Genomic DNA, 25,736 nt, shown 5'->3' with positions numbered 1-25,736 from the left:
GGATTCTTGCACAGAATACATTTTCATCTATGTTAAATTCGTATTGTCGGGACGTCTAGCTAGGTCAAAAATCTCCGGCAAAAACATTGTTATATCAGGAAGAAATGAAGTTTGGAAATAATCTATCATTTTAAAATACTTAATTAAGCATCTTTCTAGTTGGGGTTCTCGATTATTGGATTAGAAGTTGATGATCCCATGTATGTAGTTACTCTCTCTTTCTCTCTCTAATTTATTTATACAATCTGAGTTAATCATTAGGAGTTTGTAAGTATGATAAACAATGGAAGTTGAAACATGCATGTGACAAAACTATGTTTAGGAGTGACAAAATTATGTGATGCAGCAAAAAAAAGACTCAACTGAGAAAAATATATACGAGCCAGGAAGCTTGGGTATTATCATCATGCATATTATAAGGTTACATACAATATTATATAGTTATATAATAAAGAAGTAGCATAACTATATGAAGATATGGGGCCAATTTTGTTGATACATTGTATCTGAAAAGGAGAGAGAAACACAGAGAGTATGTTTGCTTCGAAAATTTCCTTTTTTCTCTTCCATATTTGCTGTATGTGCATGCACCTGTCGTTTATAAAATTCGAAAATTAAGTGTTCGCATCATGAGAGCAACCAACATATGAAAAGCTTGTGCTTTGTTTAATTTATTTGGTTGACGAAATGAATTAAAAGGAACAATGAATTTAGAGGTTGGTTAGAGGTATAAAAACTGGAATATTATGTGACAAAAGAATTTATAGGGTTCGTTTGGAAGTGACTTTAAAATGGTTGAAAGCGGTTTTAGTGAACTTATTTTTGGGTTCCAAAAGGACTTTTAGTGCTTTATATGTGCTTCTTGTAGCAATGATTCATTTGTATTTTTACTAAAGATTGGTTCCAAAAGTATTTTTGATGAAAGTGCTTTCAATCATTCTAAAAGCCAAACGAGCCCCATAGTTAGTTCATCCCTATGATTAATACAAACTATATTAACTTGAAGGGTAGAGATACTTAACAGAAAATGTTCTTGTATAACATAGTCTAACAATATATTATATTTTTGTTAAAAAAAAACAATATATTATATTACGTCGATCCATTTTCAACCTTCAAAATATTGGACCAAGAACAGTTATCTGCACTATACAACAGTCATTATGTAGTCCTCCGTAATTATTTTAGAATGAGGATTCTCTCCAGACCCTCTTTGTGAGGATCCCGGGAATTTTCGTATTGTGTCCGTTTATTATATATCATGCAATTATGAATCATTTTAAATATTTTTATTTAAAATTAAACACAAACAATACTTGACAAAAACTAACTGCATGGTATACGATAAACAGACACGATGTGAGGATCTCCATGATCCTTACAAAGAGGTTCCGAGGTTCCGAAGAGGATCCTCATTCATTGTTTTATTGCAAAACAACAGTTTCTGAGGCAACACCTCAATATTTTCACACTCATGTATAGACACATACATGTGTGTGTGTCAAACTCAAGAAGATCCTGTATATGGACTAATGGACACTCATTGTGCCATGTCTAAGTCACTAAACTAAATGAAATGAGAAATAAATACAATCGATTTGCCATGTGTTGGCACATGCAATTGCCACATGGCCCTACTAATTGGCACTTAGTTTTCTTTAGTGAAACTAATCCAATATGTAAACTCCCAAAGAATCCTGGACCTACACCTCAGTGATGCCATTTTGTTGGTCAGAGTTCTAGGTTGAAGGATACCTTAACCTTTTCAAAAAAAAACAAAAACAAATACAAAAACAAAAAGAAGAAAGAACTTTATTTCGCTCTCGTTGATTTTCTCTTCTTATGTGTTCTTGTTAATTTAATTTTGAATTTTGAATTGAATAAGTCTAATATGAATATAAGAAGATAAATAAATATGCACGCATAAGGAAAAGACTTTTTAGCTAAAATGATTCATTAGATCGGCATAACTCCTTATTTTGGTTATTGAGATTTAAATTCAATAACAGTGGTCCTTGAATTTGTCCACTGTCAGTCATTTGGCCATTTCGTGAAAACTCTCTGTCAAATAAGACCAAAATACAAGATTCTAAAAGACGCTAGGTGTTAGTTGGGCCATGGGCAGAGGCCTAGTGCCTAGGCGGATTTATGTAAATTTATTGTATATCTTGTAAATAAGTATCTATTTACACTTAAAAAAAAACTATACTTGTATGGATAATAAAATAACGATAAAATGCAAAAATAGAAGTAGAAGAATACATAAAGTAAATGTATCCAACAAATTCAACATTCAAAAAACATTAAGCATATAATCATAATGAGGAGTATTCTTAGATGATAGACTAAATTCTTCTTGTTCATAATCCTTGCATTTAATTAGACATAGACTAAATTGTATCTAGTCTATTCCTTTTCTTTGTATGTATCCCCTCAAAAGTGCTCTAATTCCTCTCACAATCTAATGAACTTGTAGTCAATGAGAGAATCTTTATAGTCATCCTTTGCAAATTAGGTACATCATTTTCATAAGTATACAACCATGAAACTAAAGAAGACAAAAAACACACAATCAATAAAATAAAATAAAGAAGAAAAAATAAAAAAAACCCAAACCGCCTAGCTGCCTAGCCTGCCTAGGGCTGTCTACCTCTAGACTGATTTTTCGAAACGATTTGCACTAAATCGCAGCAGGCCTTCATCCCCTAGCGATTAGGTGCCACCTAGGCTGATTTTTAGAACACTGCCAAATGACTCAAGTTTTGTCAAATTATTTTGGCCCATTGTTTATTAAATTGAAAGTATTTTTTATCATTTTGGTCCTTGTTTAACAGAGATTTTTCACAGAATGACCAAAATGATTGATGGTGGACAAATTCAGGGACCACTTATATCAATTCACTAGTACAAAAAAGACTTTGTGCGACGTAGGACCGTCGTCGCGCAAAGTAAAAAATACGTCGCCCAAAAATTAGCGAAACGAACCTTCGTCGCGCAAGAACCGTCGCACGAAGGCAGTGAATGAAGGGTTTGCGCGACGCAGGACATCCCTACGTCGCGCAAAGTAGCTTTGCGCGACGCAGGATCTACGTCGCGCAAAGCTACTTTGCGCGACGTAGGGAGGTCCTGCGTCGCGCAAAGTTTTTTTTTTTTTGTGTCATTTATATTTTTTATTTAATTTTTAATAAATATTATAATTAAATTATTGAATATTATAATTAAATGCTAAACAATAATTAATAAACCAAGAAAAAGTAATTAATTATAGAATATATGAAAATGTACGTTTGTCCGAACAAAAAAATAAAAAACTACAAGTCTTCTAAGTTTAATACATCATGCTACTCGGTATCGTCTGGGTGAAATGGCTGGGAAGTCGAAGGTGGAGCAACATTAGGTGCTGGCATCGTCGGGATTTGGAGGCCGGACATCGCTAAGGCCTGAAGAATTATATTCATCCTCTCGCCCTGGGCCGCAACCTGACCTCTTAGGGTTGTCACTTCCTCCTTCAAGGAATTGACCTCTCCTGTGGACAAAAATTATAATGAGAACACGAGCAGGGTAGCCAATCTTCTCGAAACTGAATGTTTTGAGAAGCAAAAGTTTGCTACTAATTGAGATAATTAGATACCTTCTTCAGTTGTTGAGTTGGTGCTCCCACACCAGATAGCCTCTCTAATCCTTGGAGGTGCAAAGGTCGGCCCTTGAAGAAACGAGGAGTTATGTCCAAGAGGAACTCCAAGAAGAGATGTGGATGCCACAACTCCTCCTAAAGCACGCACAAGCTCTCCCTGCACAAAACCAAATAAAACCCAATTCACTAAAACCAATTCTAAAGTCCAAGAATGTACCTACACAATCCCATAAACTAAAAAAACCCAATTCCTTTTTATTACTAAATGCATACGAAAAGGTACTTAAAGGTCACCACCCATGCAAATGCAATGAGAGAAGAGATGCATGGAGGAGATAAATTCAGAACAGAGAAAAAACAACTTATGAGCAAGTGTATGTACTAAACAAGAAAGCAAAAAAAGATGCATAATCCTTCAGTAAATAATGGAGGTTCAAAGAACAAAATAGAATACCTCAGTTCAAATAAATAAACTTTAACAGCTTAATACCAATACAATACAGAAGCAGCACTCTAAAGCAAAAATTGGCAAAAGTTGGGTTGTTGAAAACAATAACAAGAGTTAGGATTACCTTTTCAGATTGAATACATATGAGTGAGATACTTCAAGCCAAGACAGAGACAACATCACATTACCAGCGAACCGAAAGCCAATAGATTAGGAGACTGCTGCAATCTGGAAACACAAGAATGAATTAAAACTACTATTTTGCACCTTTTACCACCTCTAACCTTCCATCCATTAAATCATGTTTTAAGAAATGTAGACGGGTATTTAAATTTTAGCGACCTTTCAGGATTTAGGACAAACAATTGTATAGTCTTCTTTAAGCAAAGTAGGCAAAAATTAGGGTCATTGAAAATGGAATAGGAAAAAAAAAAAGAAAAAGTTACTCCTAGCTTGCTAAAGAAAGTTAGGATCAAGACCAACCAAAAGCCAGGCGTCCATATGATATGATCCTGCAAAGCCAAAAAAAAGGTCAGTAATTGAGAACACCGGGAAAACTATTCTGGTAGAAGGACGCTGCAACAAATTGGAAGATTTAGGATCCAAGCAATGACATGGAAGAGGCATAATGAACCAACTGCTCCACTTTGAATACTAAAATTCAATAGTTAGGCAAGACCATAATAGTGCCTGCAATAATAAGACTAACAAAAACTAAACAAACTTCGGATACAAAATTTTGAATCCTTTATGCAAATCCATGGATTAATTGGAGAAAATAAAGGAATTAAAAGTTAAAAGTTAAAACTACTAGAGTGTAGAACAATACGATAGCTACCCTTTCAGCAAAGAAAGCAGATTCGCTTCTATAATCCAACTCTTCTAACTAAACCACCTTTTCATCTAATCTCAGTGATTCTATTTTGAGAAACAAGTAACATTATTGCATTCAGAAGTCCAAAACTTTGCTACTAAAAATGACATAACTAAACACCACAATCGATCATTTTTATCATTTCAACCACCAAATATGTAAAATTTTCAACTACTTATACATATGAATTAATATTCCTTTTTTCATCAAATCTCAGTGATTAATTTCAAAATGAGGGTCGGGGCTCCAACCATAACAGTATTCTGAAATCGAAGAGAGAGGATGAGAAATTTTTACCTCTGGGTGTGTCGACTTCAAGATCGGAGGTTTGGCCTTTGGATCCGCTCGTGTGCAGCCTGATTCTCGCGAGATTTTGGCTCACTTTTCTGAGACGGTGGTGCAGGCGACGGTGCAGAACAATACGATAGCTACCCTTTCAGCAAAGAAAGCATATTAGCTACCTTTTCAGCAAAGAAAGCAGATTTGAGGGAAATTATAGAGTGAGAAAAGGGGTCTGGGAAGAGGAGGAAGGCTACGGAAGAGAGAGACCGAGTGAGAGAGAGAGAGAGAGAGAAGGGGTCTGGGAATAGAAGGGCGTGGGAATATTTAGTCCAAAATTATCAAAACTGGCGCTTATTTTTAATACTTGCGCCAAAATTATCAAAACTTGCGCGACGAAGGTATACAATTCACGTCGCGCAAGGTATTTTTAATTTAAAAAAATAATTATAAAAATTACTGAAAATGTGGCTTTACTCATTTAAATTTTTTTTTTTTTTACATAAAACTCACAATAATATATTTTTCTAATAAAAACCTGACTAATAAATTGGTAGCTACTTAATAAATATACATATCATTTAATTTCTTAAGTGTTATACGTAAAAAAAATTTAAATTTAAATTTACTTAATAAATATATATACCATTTAACTTGATGCGATACGCATTGTACGAAACTAATTTCAACGATCCAACCGTCAAACTTGTTTGTATATGCTTCGAGATCACACATACAAAAAATCGAAAAAAAAAAGGTTCATAGATCAAGTAATGGGACAAAACTTTTCGACGGTTATAAACGAAAAATCACGATTTAACGGTAGTTTAAACTCCGATTTTGATGATTTTTTACAGTTACACCCCTTGATCCTACATGAATACAACGAATTGATTCGATCGTCAATTTAAAATATTTTACACAAGTGGATATCACAAAATCTTATGTTATACTTGATGAAAGTATAAATAAAATCGAAGTGTTAGGGAATCTAACGTTTTATTGAGATACGCATTGTACGAAACTAGTTTCAACGATCCAACCGTCAAACTTGTTTGTATATGCATCGAGATCGCATACGAAAAAAATCGCAAAAAACAAACCTTCAGAGATCATGTAACGGGACAAAACTTTTCGACGGTTATAAACGAAAAAATCACAATTTAACGGTTATTTTAACTCCGATTTTGATGATTTTTTACAGCTACACTCCTGGATCCTATATGAATACAAGGAACTAATTCGATCGTCAATTTAAAATATTTACACAAGTGGATACCACAAAATCTTATGTTATACTTGATGAAAGTATAAATAAAATCGAAGTGTTAGGGAATCTAACGTTTTATTGAGATACGCATTGTACGAAACTAGTTTCAATGATCCAACCGTCAAACTTGTTTGTATATGCATCGAGATCGCATACGAAAAAAATCGCAAAAAACAAACCTTCAGAGATCATGTAACAGGACAAAACTTTTCGACGGTTATAAACGAAAAAATCACAATTTAACGGTTATTTTAACTCCGATTTTGATGATTTTTTACAGCTACACTCCTGAATCCTATATGAATACAAGGAACTAATTCGATTGTCAATTTAAAATATTTACACAAGTGGATACCACAAAATCTTATGTTATACTTGATGAAAGTATAAATAAAATCGAAGTGTTATGGAATCTAACGTTTTATTGAGATACGCATTGTACGAAACTAGTTTCAACGATCCAACCGTCAAACTTGTTTGTATATGCATCGAGATCGCATACGAAAAAAATCGCAAAAAACAAACCTTCAGAGATCATGTAACGGGACAAAACTTTTCGACGGTTATAAACGAAAAAATCACAATTTAACGGTTATTTTAACTCTGATTTTGATGATTTTTTACAGCTACACTCCTGGATCCTATATGAATACAAGGAACTAATTCGATTGTCAATTTAAAATATTTACACAAGTGGATACCACAAAATCTTATGTTATACTTGATGAAAATATAAATAAAATCGAAGTGTTAGGGAATCTAACATTTTATTGAGATACGCATTGTACGAAACTAGTTTCAACGATCCAACCGTCAAACTTGTTTTGAAGAGAGAGATGGGCGATGGAGGTAGCTGCTGCAACTGGGTATGTAGTTTCTGCCTCCCAAATAGATCAAATGAAAAGAAAAAAAAGTTGGTGACTTTGCGCGACGCATGCCCACCTACGTCGCGCAAAGTTGTTTTGCGCGACGTAGGTGGGCATGCGTCGCGCAAAGGTGGGAAAAAGCGGTAAATTCTTAGGGTTTGGCGCCAAAAGTTTGCGCGACGAAGGACTACGTCGCGCAAAGCCGTTTTGCGCGACGTACGTACACCTACGTCGCTCAAAACGGCTTTGCGCGACGTAATTTTATGCGTCGCGCAAGTTTTCGTCGCGCAAACATGTTTTTGTACTAGTGATTTCAAATCTCAGAGACCAAAGTTAGGAGTTATGCCAAATCTTAGGGACTATTTTGGCTTAAGACGCCTAAGAAAAATGATTGTGCTAAAATTATTTCTCAAAAACAAAAGAAAGACTCCTCTCATGAACATGATTCCATGCACTAGGGTGATTAGGAAATAAAACTAGCTTCTTTCCAACTTGGAGATATTCTGTATTTTGATACATTTTTTTATTGATGGCGTCTTGAGATATTATTTTTCTGTGCTAATATGTTAAATGAGTGATTCGTTATTCGAATAACGGTAACTTAGTAGCTGGATTTGTAAGTAGTGTTGTGACGTGACACCAACTTATATTTCTTCTAATTAACTTGTGTTTTAGACAAAATTAAGTCAACTTAACCACAGTTTTATATAACACTGACCTAGCTACTACATATACCACATTGCATGTTCTTCAACCATTCCCCAAATGACTCTAGGATTCTTTCTAAAAAAGAGTCTAGTAAGTAATTATGAGTCAATCACGTTCATAATTTATGCATTATCACACGACTAATAATTTGTATCATTGAACGATACAATTCGTGCTAAAACTGAGAATATATCTCATTATTTTAACAACATAATCATGTGATGAATGTAATAGATACAAAATGACACATATGAAAATCAGAATATCTCAATCCCTAAACTAACAAATAATACAACTAAAATAGTTACAGATAAACTAAACTCTCTAAACATATCGACCCGCCCCTTTTGCTTGCAGTGGGGGTAAGGGATCAGTTATATCGATCCTCTTCAGCAGATCGACCCACAACTACAAGGGCCGCAGCAGCAGCTCCATCTCTCTGATTTGTAGAGATAGGACAGGAACATTATTTCTCTGCCTACATTATTATTATCATCACTTAAATACTAGTTCGGAAGGTGAATTACATTATTGATGAATTATTATATATAATTAATAAATATCATTATTTTGTATATGCTTCAGAAAATTAAATAAAAAAATACAAGCAATCTTTGCATTTGGACCTTCTCACGTAACAAATTTGAAGTGTGGCATTTAATAAAAAGTTTGGTTTTTTTTTTAACCAATGATATTAACAACACTAAGGAGGCGGAGGATTGGGCAAAACCTCATAATAACTTAGTAATAATGTAGTTCAAATTCGCCTTTAGCGATAATCGAATCTAAAAATTCTCATTTACAATTAAAGAAAAACAACATTAGATCGTAGTATTAAATGACAAAATACAAAGGGTGTTAACTCTCTCTAATTAAATATGGGATTGAATAAAAGAGTCAAATGTGAACGAGTTATTATTGGGTGGTGTGAGCGACATTGTAGGGCCAGTGTTGAGCACGTGGCAGACAGCATCCTCTCTTCATTTTCCACGTGGGTCCTAGCCCTAAGAGTGAAGAAGTGACCTTGGCCCATCACATGGGGCCACATCCATGGCCTCCCATTGACCATTTCTATATATGTTTGGTACGTACTTTGCCTTGTTTAAAAGGGCATTAGTTAATCATCGAGTGATTAATTAATTAGTTTTAGATTAGCAGAGATTAGAAGGTTCCAGTTATATTATCGTTATTTTACTCACAAAGCCAAAGGTCGGCTGCAGTATACACGTTGAATTTAACTTTTATTCTTAAAATTTCACATGAACAAACATACACAGCTCTTTATTTTTAATTTCAGATGCAATGCAATGTTAACGTAATGAACAATAAAGTACGTGGATGACATGAATGCATGCTAAATAATTGATTTCGAAACTCAAACACAATAGTTTGAGTGGAGATGCACATGATCGAAAATGTTCATGAAATTGGTTTTACTAATTATTTGTTAATTAACAATTAGGTGATTCATTTGAAATCTCTTTATAATTTAAGTTAATGTTGAATATATGGTTTAATATATTCAATAAAAATTTTAAAAACTTGATATTTTTAAAATATTATTTATATTGGTTGATTTAAAGAAATTTCAAATTTGAATTACAATTTTGTATGTGTAATATAATCAAGGTCAGATTTGCATGTATAAGTGTTAGGTAGGGATGATCACTTAGTATGACGGTCTAGAGATATTTCTATCCACTTGTAAATTAGAGGTTTTAAGTTCAAATCTTGTTAATGACGAATTTGATACTAATTTATTCTTGCAACCTCTTATTGTAAATATATCGTCGTATAAATAAATGTCAAATAAGATTTATAGGTAAACAAAGGTTCAAACTACATATACGTTACTACAAATGAACCAATAATACAACAAATATAACTTAGAGAGTGAAAATGTATAACTTTCTTGCATGTTTGTAATCAATATTTGCAACTCATCTCAAGAATTAATAGTTATATGTTCGGTTGTATATGTATGATCTTGTAAGCACTCTTGAAGATTTTCCTATTGGTATACATATTTGTGTATTTATCAAAGATAAACACTTACGGGGATATTTGTATCGATGTGCATGCCGTGCTATATATTAAAGACTTAAAACCCTAGCTAGCTAGTTCTTATCCATTTCAACACCCAAAATCTAGAGCTGTAGCATCCTAAGGCCAAAGGGACGTGTAGTAACTTCGAACAGAAGAGTAATGTTGGAGAGACTAAATTTACAAAATTTTCTCTATAAATTTAATTTTCCTAAAATTACTCTTGAACATAATTATAAAGATCCGACTTTTGAAGCAGCACATTTAGTGTTGTAATAACACCATTGGTGGAAACCGACCTACCCCTCACAGGTTCAACAAATAAATAATCAGAACAGATCACAAAGTACAAAATTTTCACACTTCACCTAGTAAACGGAATCGTACTACCAAAGTCATGACCGGCTGCTCTCAATACCGAATTTAAGTGCATTGCTTACGTACGTACTTATATCACACACACATGGAGAGACTCTTACGGAACGCATTCACTATATATTATTCGTAACGTTTTAGGTGGATCGCTAGTATAAACTTATATCGAAAGATTCTTGCATGTAACTTTATAGTAATAGTTTTTCGAAACGCTACAACCACGACAAACTATTACATGCAAATATTTATCCACAGAGAATGAGAGGACTAGACTATATAGTATATAAATTAATTATATATGTAGCCGTTCATCTCAGACTCAGTGCTAAGTTCAATTGTTTAACTTGATTCACGTCCTTCGGTATAAACGCGGCTCCTAACCCTTTGGCAGCGCCTTCAAATCTTCAAACCACTATCCTGGTCGCCCTCCTGCATGGGATTTAATTAATTAAAGTTAATTTTCCTCTACAATTACAACAAGGGAGTGGTTTCTGTATTTAAAACAATCTTAGCCACCCAACTAATTCAACGACGACATTAAACTCTTCGTATCACAATAAGCGAGAAATAAAAAGTTATTCTATAAGCATGTGGTTTCCCTGTTATTACTTATAGCACCTATATATTACAACTTTAACAATGAATTAAAGATCTACATTTGACACAAATCTCAATATAATTGACAAATAACAACCTCAAATGACTAAACTGGAGCGGACAAAATTCACACAAACAACGCAATAGTCCAAAACAATCAAAACCCTAAATCATAACTACCGCCATGAGTCAAAATCGTGCTGTTGCAGATCTCACCGCATTAGCCAAGAAAAACATACTATAACACAAAGGATATTTGAGGACAAATCAACCTCCAATTATCCAACAGCACATAATATGTAGTGGATAATAGTTGCATTATAACCACTAAGAGTCATCACTAGACAAAGTTCGCCCAAAGTACTTTGTGCAAATCACAACGACGTCCTTCAAATTGAGTGTAAGAATAAAGTAAGAGAAATTTAAAAAAAAAAAAAAAGTAGACAAAGTGGTATCTAGAATGTCCTCTATTTGTATAAATTTTTAATATTATAATTAAACTGCTATCGTTCGTCTAAAAAACGATGAAAGGGTAGGAGGAGCCTCTTGGGAGGTTTCTCTCTAGGGTTTTCTCTAGAGGCCTTCGTCTTTTATCAATTTATCCTATATATTGTTGTGTACCATATAATTAATAATGTTTGTAAATGCTATTACGAAGAGAATAATCATATGAATGGAGTTTATTGATATTTTTTTCACCATAGAATTTCTTCATTAATTGTACGTATTATTCTGCCAATTAATAGGTTAATTGGATGTGCCATAGAATCCAATGAAGTCTCTATATATAAATGTGGGTGCATTTTTCTGATTTGGAAGAACTGCATGCTCAGATTGCTATAACTGGCGAACTAGAATCAAAATTAATTTAGCACCCCTTTTTATATCAGATTTCCTCCTTTTTCTTCTTCGTCGACTGTTCGATCATTCCTTCCATATTAGTTTTGTTTTCCTTTTAAAGCTGATGTTGATATGGAATAATATACAATTTCATTTGACTGGTTGGACGGATCAGACTTGCTTTAAAATGCAGAAAAAACTGCATATATGGTAAATGCAGCGGACCAGAATCTTATATATGCCTGATGCCTCATCTGAGTCATCTCATTCCTTGTATTCCTTCATTTTCTCCCTTTTTTTTATCTCTGTCATTAACATGCAAATGGTCGGTTTGGTCGGAAAGAGATCCTCTTCGGATCTCTTCCACCAAGATCCTCTCCGGATCTCTTCCATCAAGATTATCGGATCAAGTGATCCGAACTTTTGAATTTTTATTTAACGGCAAAAAATTATTATAACTTTTAGGTAATTAAAACAAGTAGATCGTTGGATAAAAACTCAAAGATCCGAATCAATTAATCCGGTTGTTTTGTGGAAAAGAGGATCTCTTTTCGGTTTGGTCAACCAGCACACTTTCTTAATCTTCTTTTAACTGTTACCATCTTTCTCTCTCTTCCATTTTCCACCACCACTGCATACTTACATGCAAAAATGCTCAGTCTTGGGTCAACCAAACACCTTATTTAATAGTCCCCACCACGTCCCACATACCTTCCCTTCCCCCTCTCTCTTCCTCTCTGTTCTTTTATAAGCCCCCAAACCCCCCAAATATCAACTTGTATATTTCCATTGCATCTGTCCATCCAAAATATTCAGTCATCAGAGCGCATGCGCCACCGCAACCTCCTCATCCAACCGCCATGGACAAAGAAACCCATTTGGCCTGTTTCCCATCCGACTACGCAGATCTGGACCTCAGCTTCACTAGCTGCACCTCCACCTCCACCGCCCTCACCGATCGCACCTTCGCCACTTCCTGCTCAAGTGCTCGCTCCAGCTTAGCCCGCAGCAGCCTGACCCTCAGTTTCAACGACCGCCTCTCCACCACTTCCACCACTACCACCACAACAACAAATCCCCTCCACCACCACAAGTCGGACCCGCGCTGGACGGCTATCAAGGCTGCCACCGCTATCTCTTCCGATCGCACCCTCCACCTTCGCCACCTCAAGCTACTCCGCCATGTTGGCACAGGAAACCTTGGCCGCGTCTTCCTATGCCGCCTCCGAGACGACCACGACAACCCTGACGCCGCCACCTTCGCCCTAAAAGTCGTCGATAAAGATTTACTCACCCCGAAAAAACTCGGCCACGTAAGCACCGAGGCCGAGATCCTCTCCATGCTCGACCACCCTTTCCTCCCTACGCTCTACGCCCGCATCGACGTCTCCCACTACACCTGCCTCCTCATCGACTACTGCCCGAACGGCGACCTCCACAACCTCCTCCTCAGACAGCCACTAAACCGTCTCCCTGTCTCCGCCGTTCGCTTCTTCGCGGCAGAAGTCCTCATCGCCCTTGAGTACCTCCACGCGCTGGGAGTCGTCTATCGGGACCTGAAACCCGAAAACATACTCCTGCGCGAGGATGGACATGTTATGTTGTCAGACTTCGATCTTTGCTTCAAAGGAGACGTGAACCCCACCTTGCAACACCGCCGTGTTCAGAAGACGAGGCCTACTAAAAGAAAAGGTACTTATTCCTGTTTTGGATCGAGGAGGGAGCAGCAAGAGGAAATGGTGGCGGAGTTCGTGGCGGAGCCGACAACCGCGTTTTCAAAATCCTGCGTTGGGACTCACGAGTATCTAGCCCCGGAGTTGATATCAGGTAACGGCCACGGTAACGGCGTTGACTGGTGGGCTTTCGGAGTGTTTATCTACGAGCTTCTCCACGGAACGACGCCGTTTAAGGGCGTGACTAAAGAAAATACCCTGCGTAATATTGCTTCGAGCAGCGGGGTGAGGTTCCGCGTGGCGGAGGAAGAAGAGGAGGGAATGAAGGAGGCGAGGGATTTGATTGAGAGGCTGCTGGTGAGGGATCCACGGAGGAGGCTGGGGTGCGCCAAGGGGGCCACAGAAATTAAACAGCACCCGTTTTTCGGTGGGATTAATTGGGCCTTGATCCGGACTTACAGGCCACCCGAGGTTACTGGGCTCAGAAGGAAGCCTAGTAAGCCCCACGGGAACATACTGGTTGGGCCCACACAGAAGAGAAGGAAGTCTTGGTGGAAGGCACTAGGTCAATTTGTGAAGACTAGATCATCATCTAATTACAAGAACAATAGACACAGTAACAGTAATTACTATCAGTATGTCAGTAATAAAGTGGTGAGATGAATACCCCTTTTTGTTGTGGGGTAAAAGGTGAAAATCCAGTGAAGAGTTTGTATAAATAGGTAGTGCAGCAGCAGCAGTCTCGGCGAGAGATGTGATTTTGTGAGGGATTTTTTGTGTGAATTTTAATGTATATGAATCGGCGTTATACAGTCACGATTATATTTTAATTTCTAAAATAAAATAGAAGATTTATATTTAAGTCTTTTTTAAGCTTTGATTCTTGTCTAATTCAGTCACTAAGTTTTTTTTTTTTAATTGGAAATGTCTCTGGTTTTGGTACATATCTATAATCTATTCATGATGATATGTTTTCAATCAGTTTATGGAAACATATCTCGTATATCTGTATTGTTTTTCACTTACTTTGAGAGTTGTGCAACGGATAGTCGCTCATACTTCACGCGAGGTTCCGTCCTCCCTTGCCTTGCGACCTAGGTATTCCGTTGTTGATGTGTCTCATACTGTATACAGATTCGTTGTATTGTTACTCACATATCGCATAGATGTCACAATGTCAAATTGGCTAGAGCAATACGCTCTCTCAATTACACCCTGTTGATGCACAAAACCAAAGAGTCTTAGAACAACGTAAATCCAACCGTGAATCTGCAAGAAAGTAAAGAACACAAGATGTATCATGGTTCACCCTAATGTTTACACTGATGTTGATTGTATTTCTCTGTAACTGTATGTATGGATTATAAGTGTGAGGGGGAGTCCCTCAGAGAAAGAGAGAGTTTGAGAGAGCTTTGCTCTGAATATGAGAGCCTCTGTTTGGGGATGTGAGGCTTGAGGATTGTGAGGGTGAGGAATCCCTTTTATAGACTAAGGGCTCCTCCCCTTTTACATAGATCATGAACTCAATGTCTGGAAGCCCAAGTAATGAGGCCCAATATAATATGGTACTAACACACCCAAATTTGAATTGCTCCTCTTAATTTTGATGAACTTACTGACCAAATATCTCTCTTTTCTATTTGCTATAAAGAACCATTCTAATCCAGTTTTTTCTTCTACAATTGGCCTCTAATTTTTTAGTAAATGAATAAACAAACCAAGAACCGCTAAAAGATTGAAAAATCAGTAATAAGTTAAATTCTGCTCAACGATTAATAAAATTCGTACCAGGGTGTATCATTGTGTCACATGTTGTTTTCTTGCTCATCCTTCTTATTTTTCCTTTAAACCCTTTTGCTAGCTTTTCCAACAACTCTAATTAACTACATATTTCAAGCGGGAAGAGGAGAAAAAGCTACAAGATTCATAAATTGTTGGTTATCAGGAATTAGGTTTTGCAGACCTACACCATAGACATCTAGACTGATCCATCCTTGCATTGCATATATGCATGGCCACATCAGCTGGCTCATAGGATCCTCTTGTATTCTGCATTATTTACATATATTGTGTGTTATAGAATTCAACAGTATTTAACCAATGTAGTACTCAGCTAAAAGAAGTTGCAAAATAATTGCTTCCTGCTGTTTGGTTAATCAGTGAATGGTTCATACCTTATATTGAATAGTTCCACTCTTAGTTGCACTGAGACTTTTTTATGATAAGACTCTATTCTCCGACATCCCAATTAGAAACAGTGACATACGTGATAAAAGAGAAACTATAGAGTGATGCTTGATAGATTTTGGGATTAGGTCGAAAAGGAGAGTTTTGTTTACAGAGAAATTATTATGCTTCTAAAACCTCTCTTAAATCTTAGTACAATTGATCGAGCTAGAGCACATGGTTAGTACAAATGCAGATCGTTGCTGATAAAATCTTTATTTTCTCGAGCAATCCGAGTGCGAATGCAGATCACTCGTTCAGTGTGTAGTAGTATGGGAGGACATGCAGAATCTTAGCACCCTTTCATGGAGATGGAGTGAGTCTATAATCCCATGGAATCTGAAAATTTTCATAATTATGCAAGCGTCAGTCTCTGAGAAATCTTTAATTACACGAAATAGGACAAAAATAACAAGTTTCCCTTCGGTGGAAATTGGAAGATAATGTAGTTTGGTTAAGCAGTTCATCACTTTTAATCAGAATAATTGGGGCATTAGAGCATCAGGAACGCCAAAAAATGATAATGTTAACGAGAAACACTTAAATACTCGAACTACAGAAAAAAGTTACGCTTCAATGGTGCACTAACAAACTGGTGCGGTAGCAGTTGGGATCATGGGTTTATTTTCTTTGAAACGGGGGTTTAGGTATTTTTTTACTATGAAACGGATTTTGAGAGGAAGCATTTGTGAAGAACCTTAAAAAGCATAAAGCAGTCACAACTTCCACAACGGAGAAATAAGTTGATCTTTTTTCTCACCTCTTGAAGTGCCTTCATCTAAAGGACTCTCGGATGTCGGTGATGATGAGAAATTGCTCACAGACGCCCTAGCATCAATCATCATTGCGATCACCTCCCTCATTGTTGGCCTGTTAACTGGGGATGTACTAGTGCAGAACAATGCAATCTTGAGAAATAGAGTCATTTCCTCAACTGTCCTTTTCACTGTCAGATCTACCCTCTTGTCAAATATTTCAGCTGTTACCACTCCATTATGTATTGCCCTTCTCACCCAAGTGACGAGGTCTCCTCCCAGCTCCAGCCGTTGAACAGGTGACTTCCCGGTTACTAGTTCCAGCAGTACAACCCCAAAGCTATATATGTCACATTTCTCAGTCACTTTCATCGTGTATGCATACTCTAAAATGAATTCCAAGAAAAATATACCGTTAGAAGTACCAACAAGATTTCAGTATTGTAAGTTCATACGCCATCTGATAAACAACTGAGCAACAACAACTCAGAAATGAACAGTCAATCTTTCTTCACTTCAAACATTTCTAAATTGCATAAGAAGGTACGGGATTCAGGTTTGAGATGGTAATTTCATCTCCCTTGAAATGTTGGACAATTTTGAGTAATGCTTGAAATCATAACTTAATCCTTGATATCAAGTAAATTGGAATAACTCGAATGAGGTTTACAACATTAGCAGTTTGCAGTTAAAAATTGGAACATAAAGAAGGTGTGTTAAGTAAATCATTAAATAGACTAACATCGATATAAATTAGGATATGCATATTATGGGAGAGCTGTGTTCAAGCAACTGTGACGTGGTACTATCTAGTGAAGAGAATATATGAGAAGAATGAGTGAAAACAAAAGAATACTATTAACTCTTTAGTTACCTGGGGCAATGTAGCCATATGAACCTGCAACAGCGGACATGGATTTTGAGTATGGGAGCTCAATCAATTTAGCCAAGCCAAAGTCTCCTACGTGTGCTTGAAGAACTTGATCCAATAAAATGTTATTTGACTTTATGTCGCGGTGGATGATTTGGGGCTTACAGTCGTAATGAAGATAGCACAAACCCTCTGCTGCTCCAAGAGCAATCTTATATCGAGCGTTCCAGTCTAGAAAACATCTTTGTTCATTTCCATGGAGATGTTCTCCTAGACTTCCATTTTCCATGTACTCATACAAGAGAAGATTTGAGTCTTGGTGGCAGCAGAAGCCATAGAGCTTCACAATGTTACAATGCCTGATCTTGCCAAGGGTTGATATCTCAGCGCGGAAGCTGCTATCAACACTTACTCCTTCTCCTTGTGCCTTTAGCTTCTTTACCGCAATGACCTCACCGTCAGACATTACAGCTTTGTACACAATACCACAGGCTCCTTTTCCAAGAATTGCACTGTCTGAAAAACTGCTGGTAGCTTCAACAAGGTCTTGGTATTTGAAACCTTCCTTAGGAAAGTAATAGTTATCGAACACTTCTGCAGGCTTTGTGTGATCGTCAAGTGAAACAAAAGTAGGCTTTCGGCAATTCATTGCCCAACAGAAACCCACTATAAAAGACAAGGAGATTAATCCAATTATAACGGATATAATGGTCACTATTTTCTCTCTAGATGAACCGTCCTTTATCCAGCTTCTCTTCGGAGTAGTAGATGGAGCTGCAGAGTGACAACTACTAGAAACTGATCTGCACAAGCCATTGTTTCCTGCAAAATTCGTAGAATCCATCCTTTGAAATACAGAGGTGTTCGGCACGGTTCCCACTAGGTTATTGTTAGAAAGGTTGCACACCAAAAGGCTAAGCAACTCACCAATTGAGGCAGGAATTTCACCAACAAGCTGATTGTCATTCAAGTAGAGAGATTCCAACATCTGCAAGTTCCCCAAGTTTTCAGGAATTGTACTCGAAAGATTGTTATGACTAATGTTGAGGGAAATCTGTAAAGCAATAAGTTGGCCCAGCTCAACAGGGATGCTACCAGAAAAGTGATTTCCTCCCATCTGCAACTCCGTCAGTCGGGCCAGGCTCCCTAGAGTCCCTGGTATTCCTCCCATCAAACTGTTATCAGATAGTTTCAAAAGTTCTAGATTCACTAGCTTTCCAAGTTCTTCTGGGAGATTTCCAGTGAAGTGGTTCCTACTAAGATCAAGCCTTTGTAATTTTGTTAAATTTCCAAGTTCATGAGGAATGCTACCCGAGAGTCTGTTAGAGGAAACGTTGAAGGTCACAAGCTGTGATAGATTCACAATCTCAGGAGGAATGTACCCAACAAAGTAATTATCTGACAAGAGCAGCCTTTCTAAACTTGTAAGCCTGCCTACCTCTGGAGGTATTGGTCCTGAGAACCGGTTTTGATAGACTTCAAGAGCAGAAAGGTTATATAACTCCATAGGGAGGCTTCCTGTAAGCTGGTTATCTCCTAGCATTAGCTGCATCAGAGACTTGCATGTCTTAAGACCGTATGGAATATTTCCGGAAAACCTATTGGAACCTAGGCTTAGAAACACTAACCTCTGATACTTACAAAGGTGTGGAGGTATTCTACCAGCAAGCTTATTTGCAGAAATGTCAAGTATTGTGAGGTTACTGTTAGCTCCGAGGTTAGGCGGAATTCTACCCTCAAGATGATTATCAAACAGTTGCAAATCATCCATGCAAGTGAGATTCTGAAACTCTGATGGAATTGTGCCTGTCAAATGATTTATCGATAAATCTAACCTCTGCAGCATCTTCAACTGCCCAAGCTCTCTAGGAATATTTCCTTGAAGCAGGTTCTCGAAAAGGTGAAGCAGGTGGAGATTAGGGATGTAACCCAACTCCCGGGGGATGAGTCCATTTAACTGATTTTCAGAAAGGTCTATCTCAACAGCATTGGTACAATTCCCTAGCTCGCTTGGAATAGTTCCGTTCAGCTGGTTGGTATAGATATACAATCTTTTGAGCTGGGATAACCTCCCAAGTTCTATCGGGGGCGATCCACTGAAAGAATTGACATGCACGGCAAGCAACTGCAGCCTACTTATATTACCAATCTCAGGAGGAATCTCACCACTTAATTGGTTTTGCCAGAGGATCAAATCAGTCAGATTTTGGAGCTTGTGCAGCTCCCTCGGAAGCGATCCTTCTAACTGATTCTGTGCCAACCCAAGAACTTCTAAGCTCTCACACTCACCAATAGCAGTTGGTATTGGCCCTGAAAGCGAGTTTTTACCCGCCCTGATGACCTTGAGCCTTTTCAACTTACTAATAGATGTGGGAATGACACCGGTAAGATTATTACTGTAAATGAAAAGCTCTTCAAGTGAAGCTAAATTCCCTATCTCCTCAGGCATTTCACCAAACACATAATTCTCACAGAGGTTAAGCTTTCTAAGGTTGGTCATTTTGCAGAAAGGGGTCAACATTTCTCCATGAAACCTATTTGTGCACAAGTCTAGAATCTCAAGATTGTGACAATTTGCCAAACCCTTAGGGAAAGGACCAGAGAAGAAGTTCTTGGACACGTTGAATTCAGTTAAGTAAGGAAGATTACAAATGCTTGGAGACAAAGTGCCAGACAAATTAAGTCCATTGAGATTTATAGAAGTTACCTTGAAATCAGAACAACGAACTCCGGTCCAATTGCAAGGATTTGAATATGCTGAATTCCAGGTTTCAAGATTGTTGCTTGGATCAGAAAGTGATCTTTTGAACTCCAAAAGGGAAAGAGCCTCTTGGTCTAAAGAGTTAATGGAGGCAGAAGTGAGAGAAAATATGAGTGCTATGTGGAACAACATTTGTAGGAGATGACTAACCTGCCAAGCCATTTCTACGTACACAAATTAAGAAAATTACATTGTTTGCTCAGCAAGTTTTGTGGCATGAGAATTTTTTTGAAGGAAATATGCACTTCAAATCCTCCAATTGGGTAACAATTAGGGAAATTTTTTTATTAGAACATCTCAATGGAACAAGAATATGATGATCAGTGAAAGCTGTGGAGGAGATTAAAAAGCTGATATATCAAAGCAAATTTCAGAACAAAAGAGACTCAGAGGCAATACTGAAAACTGAAATTGGGATACAAGATTGAAACTGAAATTGGAATACAAGGGGAGGTAGTGCTCCATGCATGGTATCCAAAAATGCAATTTAAAAAAAAAAATAAATAAAAAATAGCGAAGGAAATAGGGGGTTAGGCGAGGACAACTACGTTTGTGGAAAACTAAATGAAAATATGGTCTCAACGGTGGCATTAACTTAAAGGGACCGAAACCCAACTAAGTTTTAAAGCCACTGAACAAGAAAACCACACAAAAAAGCCCACAATGCAATGAATAGAGTCAGACTGTCAAAGATAAGGAAGAGAGAGAGAGAGAGAGAGAGAGAGAGAGAGAGAGAACTTTACAGAGAAAAAACGAGAGGCGAACAACAAAAATGGAAGAAAAGATTGAATGATCAAGGCAAGAAAGTGGAGGGAGACCGTGAAAGTCACAATCTTAAGCAGTGAAATGAAAAGAAAATAAAATAAACGAGTCAACTCTAAACCAAACTTTACAGCAAATTCTTGCCTCAGTTTTCTTCTTCATCTGCCTCTTCCTCTTCTTCTTCTCCTCCATGGAATCCACCACCAAGTTTATGCTTCTTGTTACCCATCATTGTGAACTTGATGTGCCTTGATTTTTGCAAAACATGGCGGATTGAGAGAGACTGGTCATGTGAGTTTCTGAGAGATTGAGATTGCAATCTCTGCCATTGTTGCTGGCACTATTGGGGGACTGTGTGTGTGTTTTGGGGTGTAATGATTTCTCTCGAGACTTGAAATGCTTTGAGTGGCTTAGTGGGATCTCTTAAATTCAACTGAGAGGTCAAATGGAAAATAAATAAAAATTCTTATAGGGCCTTTGAACTTGGACACTATTATCTTTTACCATATAGACCAATGAGATGGTTTAGATAAAGAGAGCTACAACTCACCTGCACTGCATGTAATTGTACTTGTTTATAAAATAAGCCAGGATGTTGCATTCTGCATGTAATCTTCTGGATTCCATGCTTTTTGGGATTTTTTTTTAAATTTTATTAAATAAACCAAATTCTGTTAATGATGATGTTGTTACCATTCTTCATAAAATTACTATACAATTGAAACCTAAACTTTTGGTGCAAAAAGCATTGTTGGAGATATAATGCTGGAAATCCTGCATGCAAAATGTAAGATCTCGTATGCCTGGGAAAAGTTAACTCAAAGTTGTCAAACTAAACATGACAAATACCAAAAATATATATGACAATATTTGAGATTTTCTTATATATTCATTAATCTCCAAAGTGGAGTATATATAGGAGTTACAATTGGTATTACATATACACTTCATCAATGTGGGACAACATACTACTATTTACACCAGGGCCGTCTCTGAGATTTTGAGGGCCCTGTGCGAAATTCATAAAAGGGGCCCTTCTTATAAGACATCTTAAAAAAAATTGAACAATGTATTGATGTTAAAAAGCAATATCGAAATAAACTTTAAAACTCACTAACCATCTATTTCTAAATATTATTAAATGTATAAAAAGCTACAAAGTAACCATAGTACTAATAACTAACAATAAGTTCAATCTAAGGAAACCAAATAAACAAAACTTAAAAAAGTCTAGCACCGAAGTTTCACTTAAAGATGGCTCTTCATGCATTCTTTGCTGCAAAATCATCAATTAAAACTTCATAGTCAATTTTGTCTAAAAAATCACTTTCAATTGATATCAAAGCAAGTCCATTTAACCTTTCCTGCAACATAGTTGACCGCAAGTATGATTTTAATAACTTTAACTTTGAGAAACTCTTTTCTGCAGATGCAACAGTAATAGGTATAGTCAACAAAATTCTGTATGCAACGCTTGCAGTCGGGAAACAACGCATCCTCTTCAAGTAGTTCAATATGTCAATGGATGTCTTTATTTCTTTTGGCAAACGCTCTCGTAAAAGCTTCAACTCTACTAATAATGCATCCCCATCAACATCAAAGAGCTCATCTTTCTTGAGAAAGTTTTGAAGCCGATCACAAGAATCTTTCAATTTATTGTTGTCCATCGAATTCAACCGTTCTGAAGTGAACAAAAACCCAAATATATCATCATACGCTTGATATTTTTCAAACCTTCTCTTCAGTGAACCAATAGCTTGATCTATTATATACAAGAAGTAATGAACCCTAAAAGATTCCTCCGCTGATTGTTCCGTTGGTTGGGATGATTCACCTTCATTCTCATCAAAATGTCTTTTTCTACGAACTTGACGCTTTTCTGGAAACACGGGATCAATTTCCATTTCAATAGCAAGTTTTTTAGCATTAATCATCGCCTCTGCAAACCCAGTTTCTCTGTACTTTTCAAAATAAGCGATCAATCCTTGTACTTGTTCTATAGCAACATCAATAAGCATGTCTTTAGATTGCAAATCTTTGCTAACCTCATTAACAGCAGCCAATATATCATACCAAATAGTCATGCCCAATAAAAACTCAAAATTCCCAATGTCATATGTTGCCAAAGATTTAGCTGCACTTCTTGTTACTAAGTCATTGTCACTTTCTGCTAATTGGAGTAGAGCTTTTTTTATTTGTAGAGGTTGAGATTGAATTGCTTTAACACTCGCAACACGGCTCTCCCATCGTGTGGTCGACAATGATTTGAGAGTCAGTCCTTTTATATTTTCTTTTAGAATCAGCCATCGTTTTGTAGAATTTGCGAACAAGCTGTAAATACGTTGTACTGTTCCAAAGAAGTCTTTCGCTTTGCCACAAGAGTTTGCCATATCACAAAGTGTTAAGTTAAGACTATGGCAACCACATGGAGTGTACATTGCCCTAGGATTTATATCCAAAAGCCTCTTTTGTACACCTTGGTGTCTCCCTTTCATATTTGATCCATTATCATAACCTTGCCCTCTCACATCATCAATATCAAGATTAAGAACTTTTAATACATTTTGCAACTCTTCAAACAGTCCTTCTCGTGACGTGTTATTCACAATCAGATATTGCAAAAAGTATTCTTCAACTTTTACTGGAGTACTGTTCATATCCACACATCTTATGATCAAGGTCATCTGTTCTTGGTGGCTAAAATCAGGAGTACAATCAAGTATCACGGCAAAATATTTAGCTTCTTTGACTTTTTGAATGATTGCAGCTTTGATTTCACAAGATATCAACAATATCAACTCATTCTGGATGGTATGACTAAGATAATGATAACGAATCTCATTATTTTGGAAGCGTTGAAGATGATTCTTTATCAATGGATCAGATTCAGCCATCATTTGAACTAGGCCCATAAAATTTCCGTTGTTTTCTTGATAAAGCCTATCGTTATTTCCACGAAAAGCTAGTGTGTATTTAGCTAGATATTTCACAATGGAGATCAACCTTCGTAGTAACTCCCTCCAATGCTTTTTTTCTTTCTTGATCTGGTCTTGTACAACTTTGTCAATTGTTTCGTTTTTCTGCAATCTAAGATGCAAATCAATCCAAGTGGTCATGTTCGAGATGTGATCAAAACCGTTTTCATGCTCTTTAAACCTCACATTGAGATATGTCCAATCTCTGTAGCCATCATTTGCTAATTGACCTTTAAGAGGCCCTTTCTTGAACAATTTGCAACAAAAACAGAACACTTTATCAACATCATTTGAATAGACTAGCTAATCTCTATCATGTTTCTCTCCATTGGATAAGTATCGAGTATAAAAGGCTGCATTAAAACGCCTATTAAACTGATCTTTAGGACATTTCTCAATTGATAGATCTCTTGCAGGACCTTTTTCTGCCAAGAAATCAATCCATTTGGGATCAAGACTATCCCAAATTTGAGGATCATAAATGTTTGAGGGATTGAACTCACTCGGTTGACCACTGACAATAGGAGCATCCTCATGATTATCTTTCTCATCAAGGTCATCATCAATTTCATCATTGCCCAAATCATTAGCTAATTGCTCATTGTCATCCTGTTGTTCCATAATTAAATCATCCACTGAACTTTGTGGTTCTTTTTCTTTCAGAAAGAACCTATCAATAGCTCCTTTTTGAGACTGAGTCAATTGTTCAATTTTTCTTTTTCTTTGACGCTTGAAGTAGCCAGATGGATATTTTCTAGTAGGTGCCATCTTTTATATCTCAAACAATATCACAATAAAATTATAGTAAGTATAAACAATGAAACCTGATAGTTCGCAATACGTGTGCGTCTAGTGATTTTTTGTGACTGCTCTCCTCTTGATTTTGCCCTGAAAAGTACAAAAGAAAAAAAATTATTATAAATGAGAAATACCCAAATCTTCAAATTCCAAGTCAATATACTTGAATTAGTAAATATCTTACTTTAATCGAAGTCTACATCATTCTGATCAGTTGAATTGTCTTCATATTTGGAAATTTCTCTTCAATTTCATGAACTTATAAATTAGGGTTTACTAATTTGTGGGAAAAAAGAACAATAGGAAGAGAGAAGTAAAGTAGACTGCAGCGGCAGTGATGGGAATTTGACACTGGAGTCTGGAACTGTGGTGTGAATTCTGAAAGAAGAAAAGTGGGAGTAGCGATGGGATTTGGGCGTGAGAAAAGAAAACTAGGAAGCAGCAGTGATGGGACTCAACAGCACTATTGGGAATCAGCCATCAGATTTTTATATACATATTTCTTGATTGGATTAGTATTTTTATATATTATTTTTATATAATATTATTTTGTATATTATTATATTCAGTAAAAAATTATTTTTGGGGGGCATGTATCTGATGGCTTTTGGCCCCATCAGATATATATATATATATATATATTTATTTATTTGATTAATATTTTTATGTATTATTTTTATATAATATTATTTTATATATTATTATATTCAATAAAAAATTATTTTTGGGGGCCCCTAAAATTTGGGGCCCTGTGCAGTGGAACCGGTCACACCCCTTAAAAGTCGGCTCTGATTTACACTTTAACTAATATATAACTCGCAACACTCCCCCTCAAGTTGGAGCAAAGATGTCACGCACGCTCAACTTGTCAAGCGAGTTGGAAAACACACTATTAGACACAGCCTTAGTAAGTACATCAGCGAGTTGATCTTCAGATCCCACAAACGGAAACATAATAATTCCAGCATCTAGTTTTTCCTT

General features: G+C 36.6%; 3 protein-coding genes and 1 long non-coding RNA gene across 5 annotated transcripts; 1 reads left to right on the top strand and 3 right to left on the bottom strand.

The window, feature by feature from the left end:
• Positions 1-3,240: 3,240 nt before the first annotated feature.
• LOC103424007 (uncharacterized) lies at positions 3,241-5,487 on the bottom strand. Its single transcript, XR_003773519.2, has 5 exons — positions 5,254-5,487; positions 4,566-4,594; positions 4,207-4,310; positions 3,632-3,791; positions 3,241-3,526 (listed from the first exon to the last, which is right to left on the bottom strand). It is a non-coding gene; the product is annotated as an uncharacterized lncRNA (long non-coding RNA).
• A 7,164-nt stretch (positions 5,488-12,651) lies between these two features.
• Positions 12,652-14,469, top strand: LOC103452954 (serine/threonine-protein kinase WAG1). The gene has a single exon (XM_008392476.4). It carries the CDS (start codon positions 12,795-12,797, stop codon positions 14,268-14,270), a length of 1,476 nt encoding a protein of 491 aa, XP_008390698.2. The 5' UTR covers positions 12,652-12,794; the 3' UTR covers positions 14,271-14,469.
• Positions 14,470-15,896: 1,427 nt separating this feature from the next.
• Positions 15,897-21,416, bottom strand: LOC103452955 (leucine-rich repeat receptor-like serine/threonine-protein kinase At1g17230). Of its 2 annotated transcripts, XM_008392478.4 has the most exons (4): positions 18,387-21,416; positions 17,463-18,281; positions 16,594-16,974; positions 15,897-16,172 (listed from the first exon to the last, which is right to left on the bottom strand). In XM_008392478.4, the coding sequence occupies exons 1-4, from the start codon at positions 20,380-20,382 to the stop codon at positions 16,156-16,158; spliced, it is 3,213 nt and encodes a 1,070-aa protein (XP_008390700.2). In that variant the 5' UTR covers positions 20,383-21,416; the 3' UTR covers positions 15,897-16,155. The 2 variants fall into 2 exon arrangements, with proteins under 2 accessions (XP_008390700.2, XP_008390699.2); XM_008392477.4 differs by having other exon boundaries at positions 17,463-21,416.
• Positions 21,417-22,244: 828 nt separating this feature from the next.
• Positions 22,245-24,725, bottom strand: LOC103406653 (uncharacterized). Its single transcript, XM_070821889.1, has 2 exons — positions 24,477-24,725; positions 22,245-24,203 (listed from the first exon to the last, which is right to left on the bottom strand). Exons 1-2 carry the CDS (start codon positions 24,723-24,725, stop codon positions 22,245-22,247), a joined length of 2,208 nt encoding a protein of 735 aa, XP_070677990.1.
• Between the last annotated feature and the right edge of the window lie 1,011 nt (positions 24,726-25,736).

This window comes from Malus domestica, chromosome 05, assembly GCF_042453785.1.
Source record: "Malus domestica chromosome 05, GDT2T_hap1".
NCBI classification, from domain to species: Eukaryota; Viridiplantae; Streptophyta; class Magnoliopsida; order Rosales; family Rosaceae; genus Malus; species Malus domestica.
Note: the sequence above shows the minus strand (reverse complement) of the source record. Positions and strands in the feature narration are given on the sequence as shown.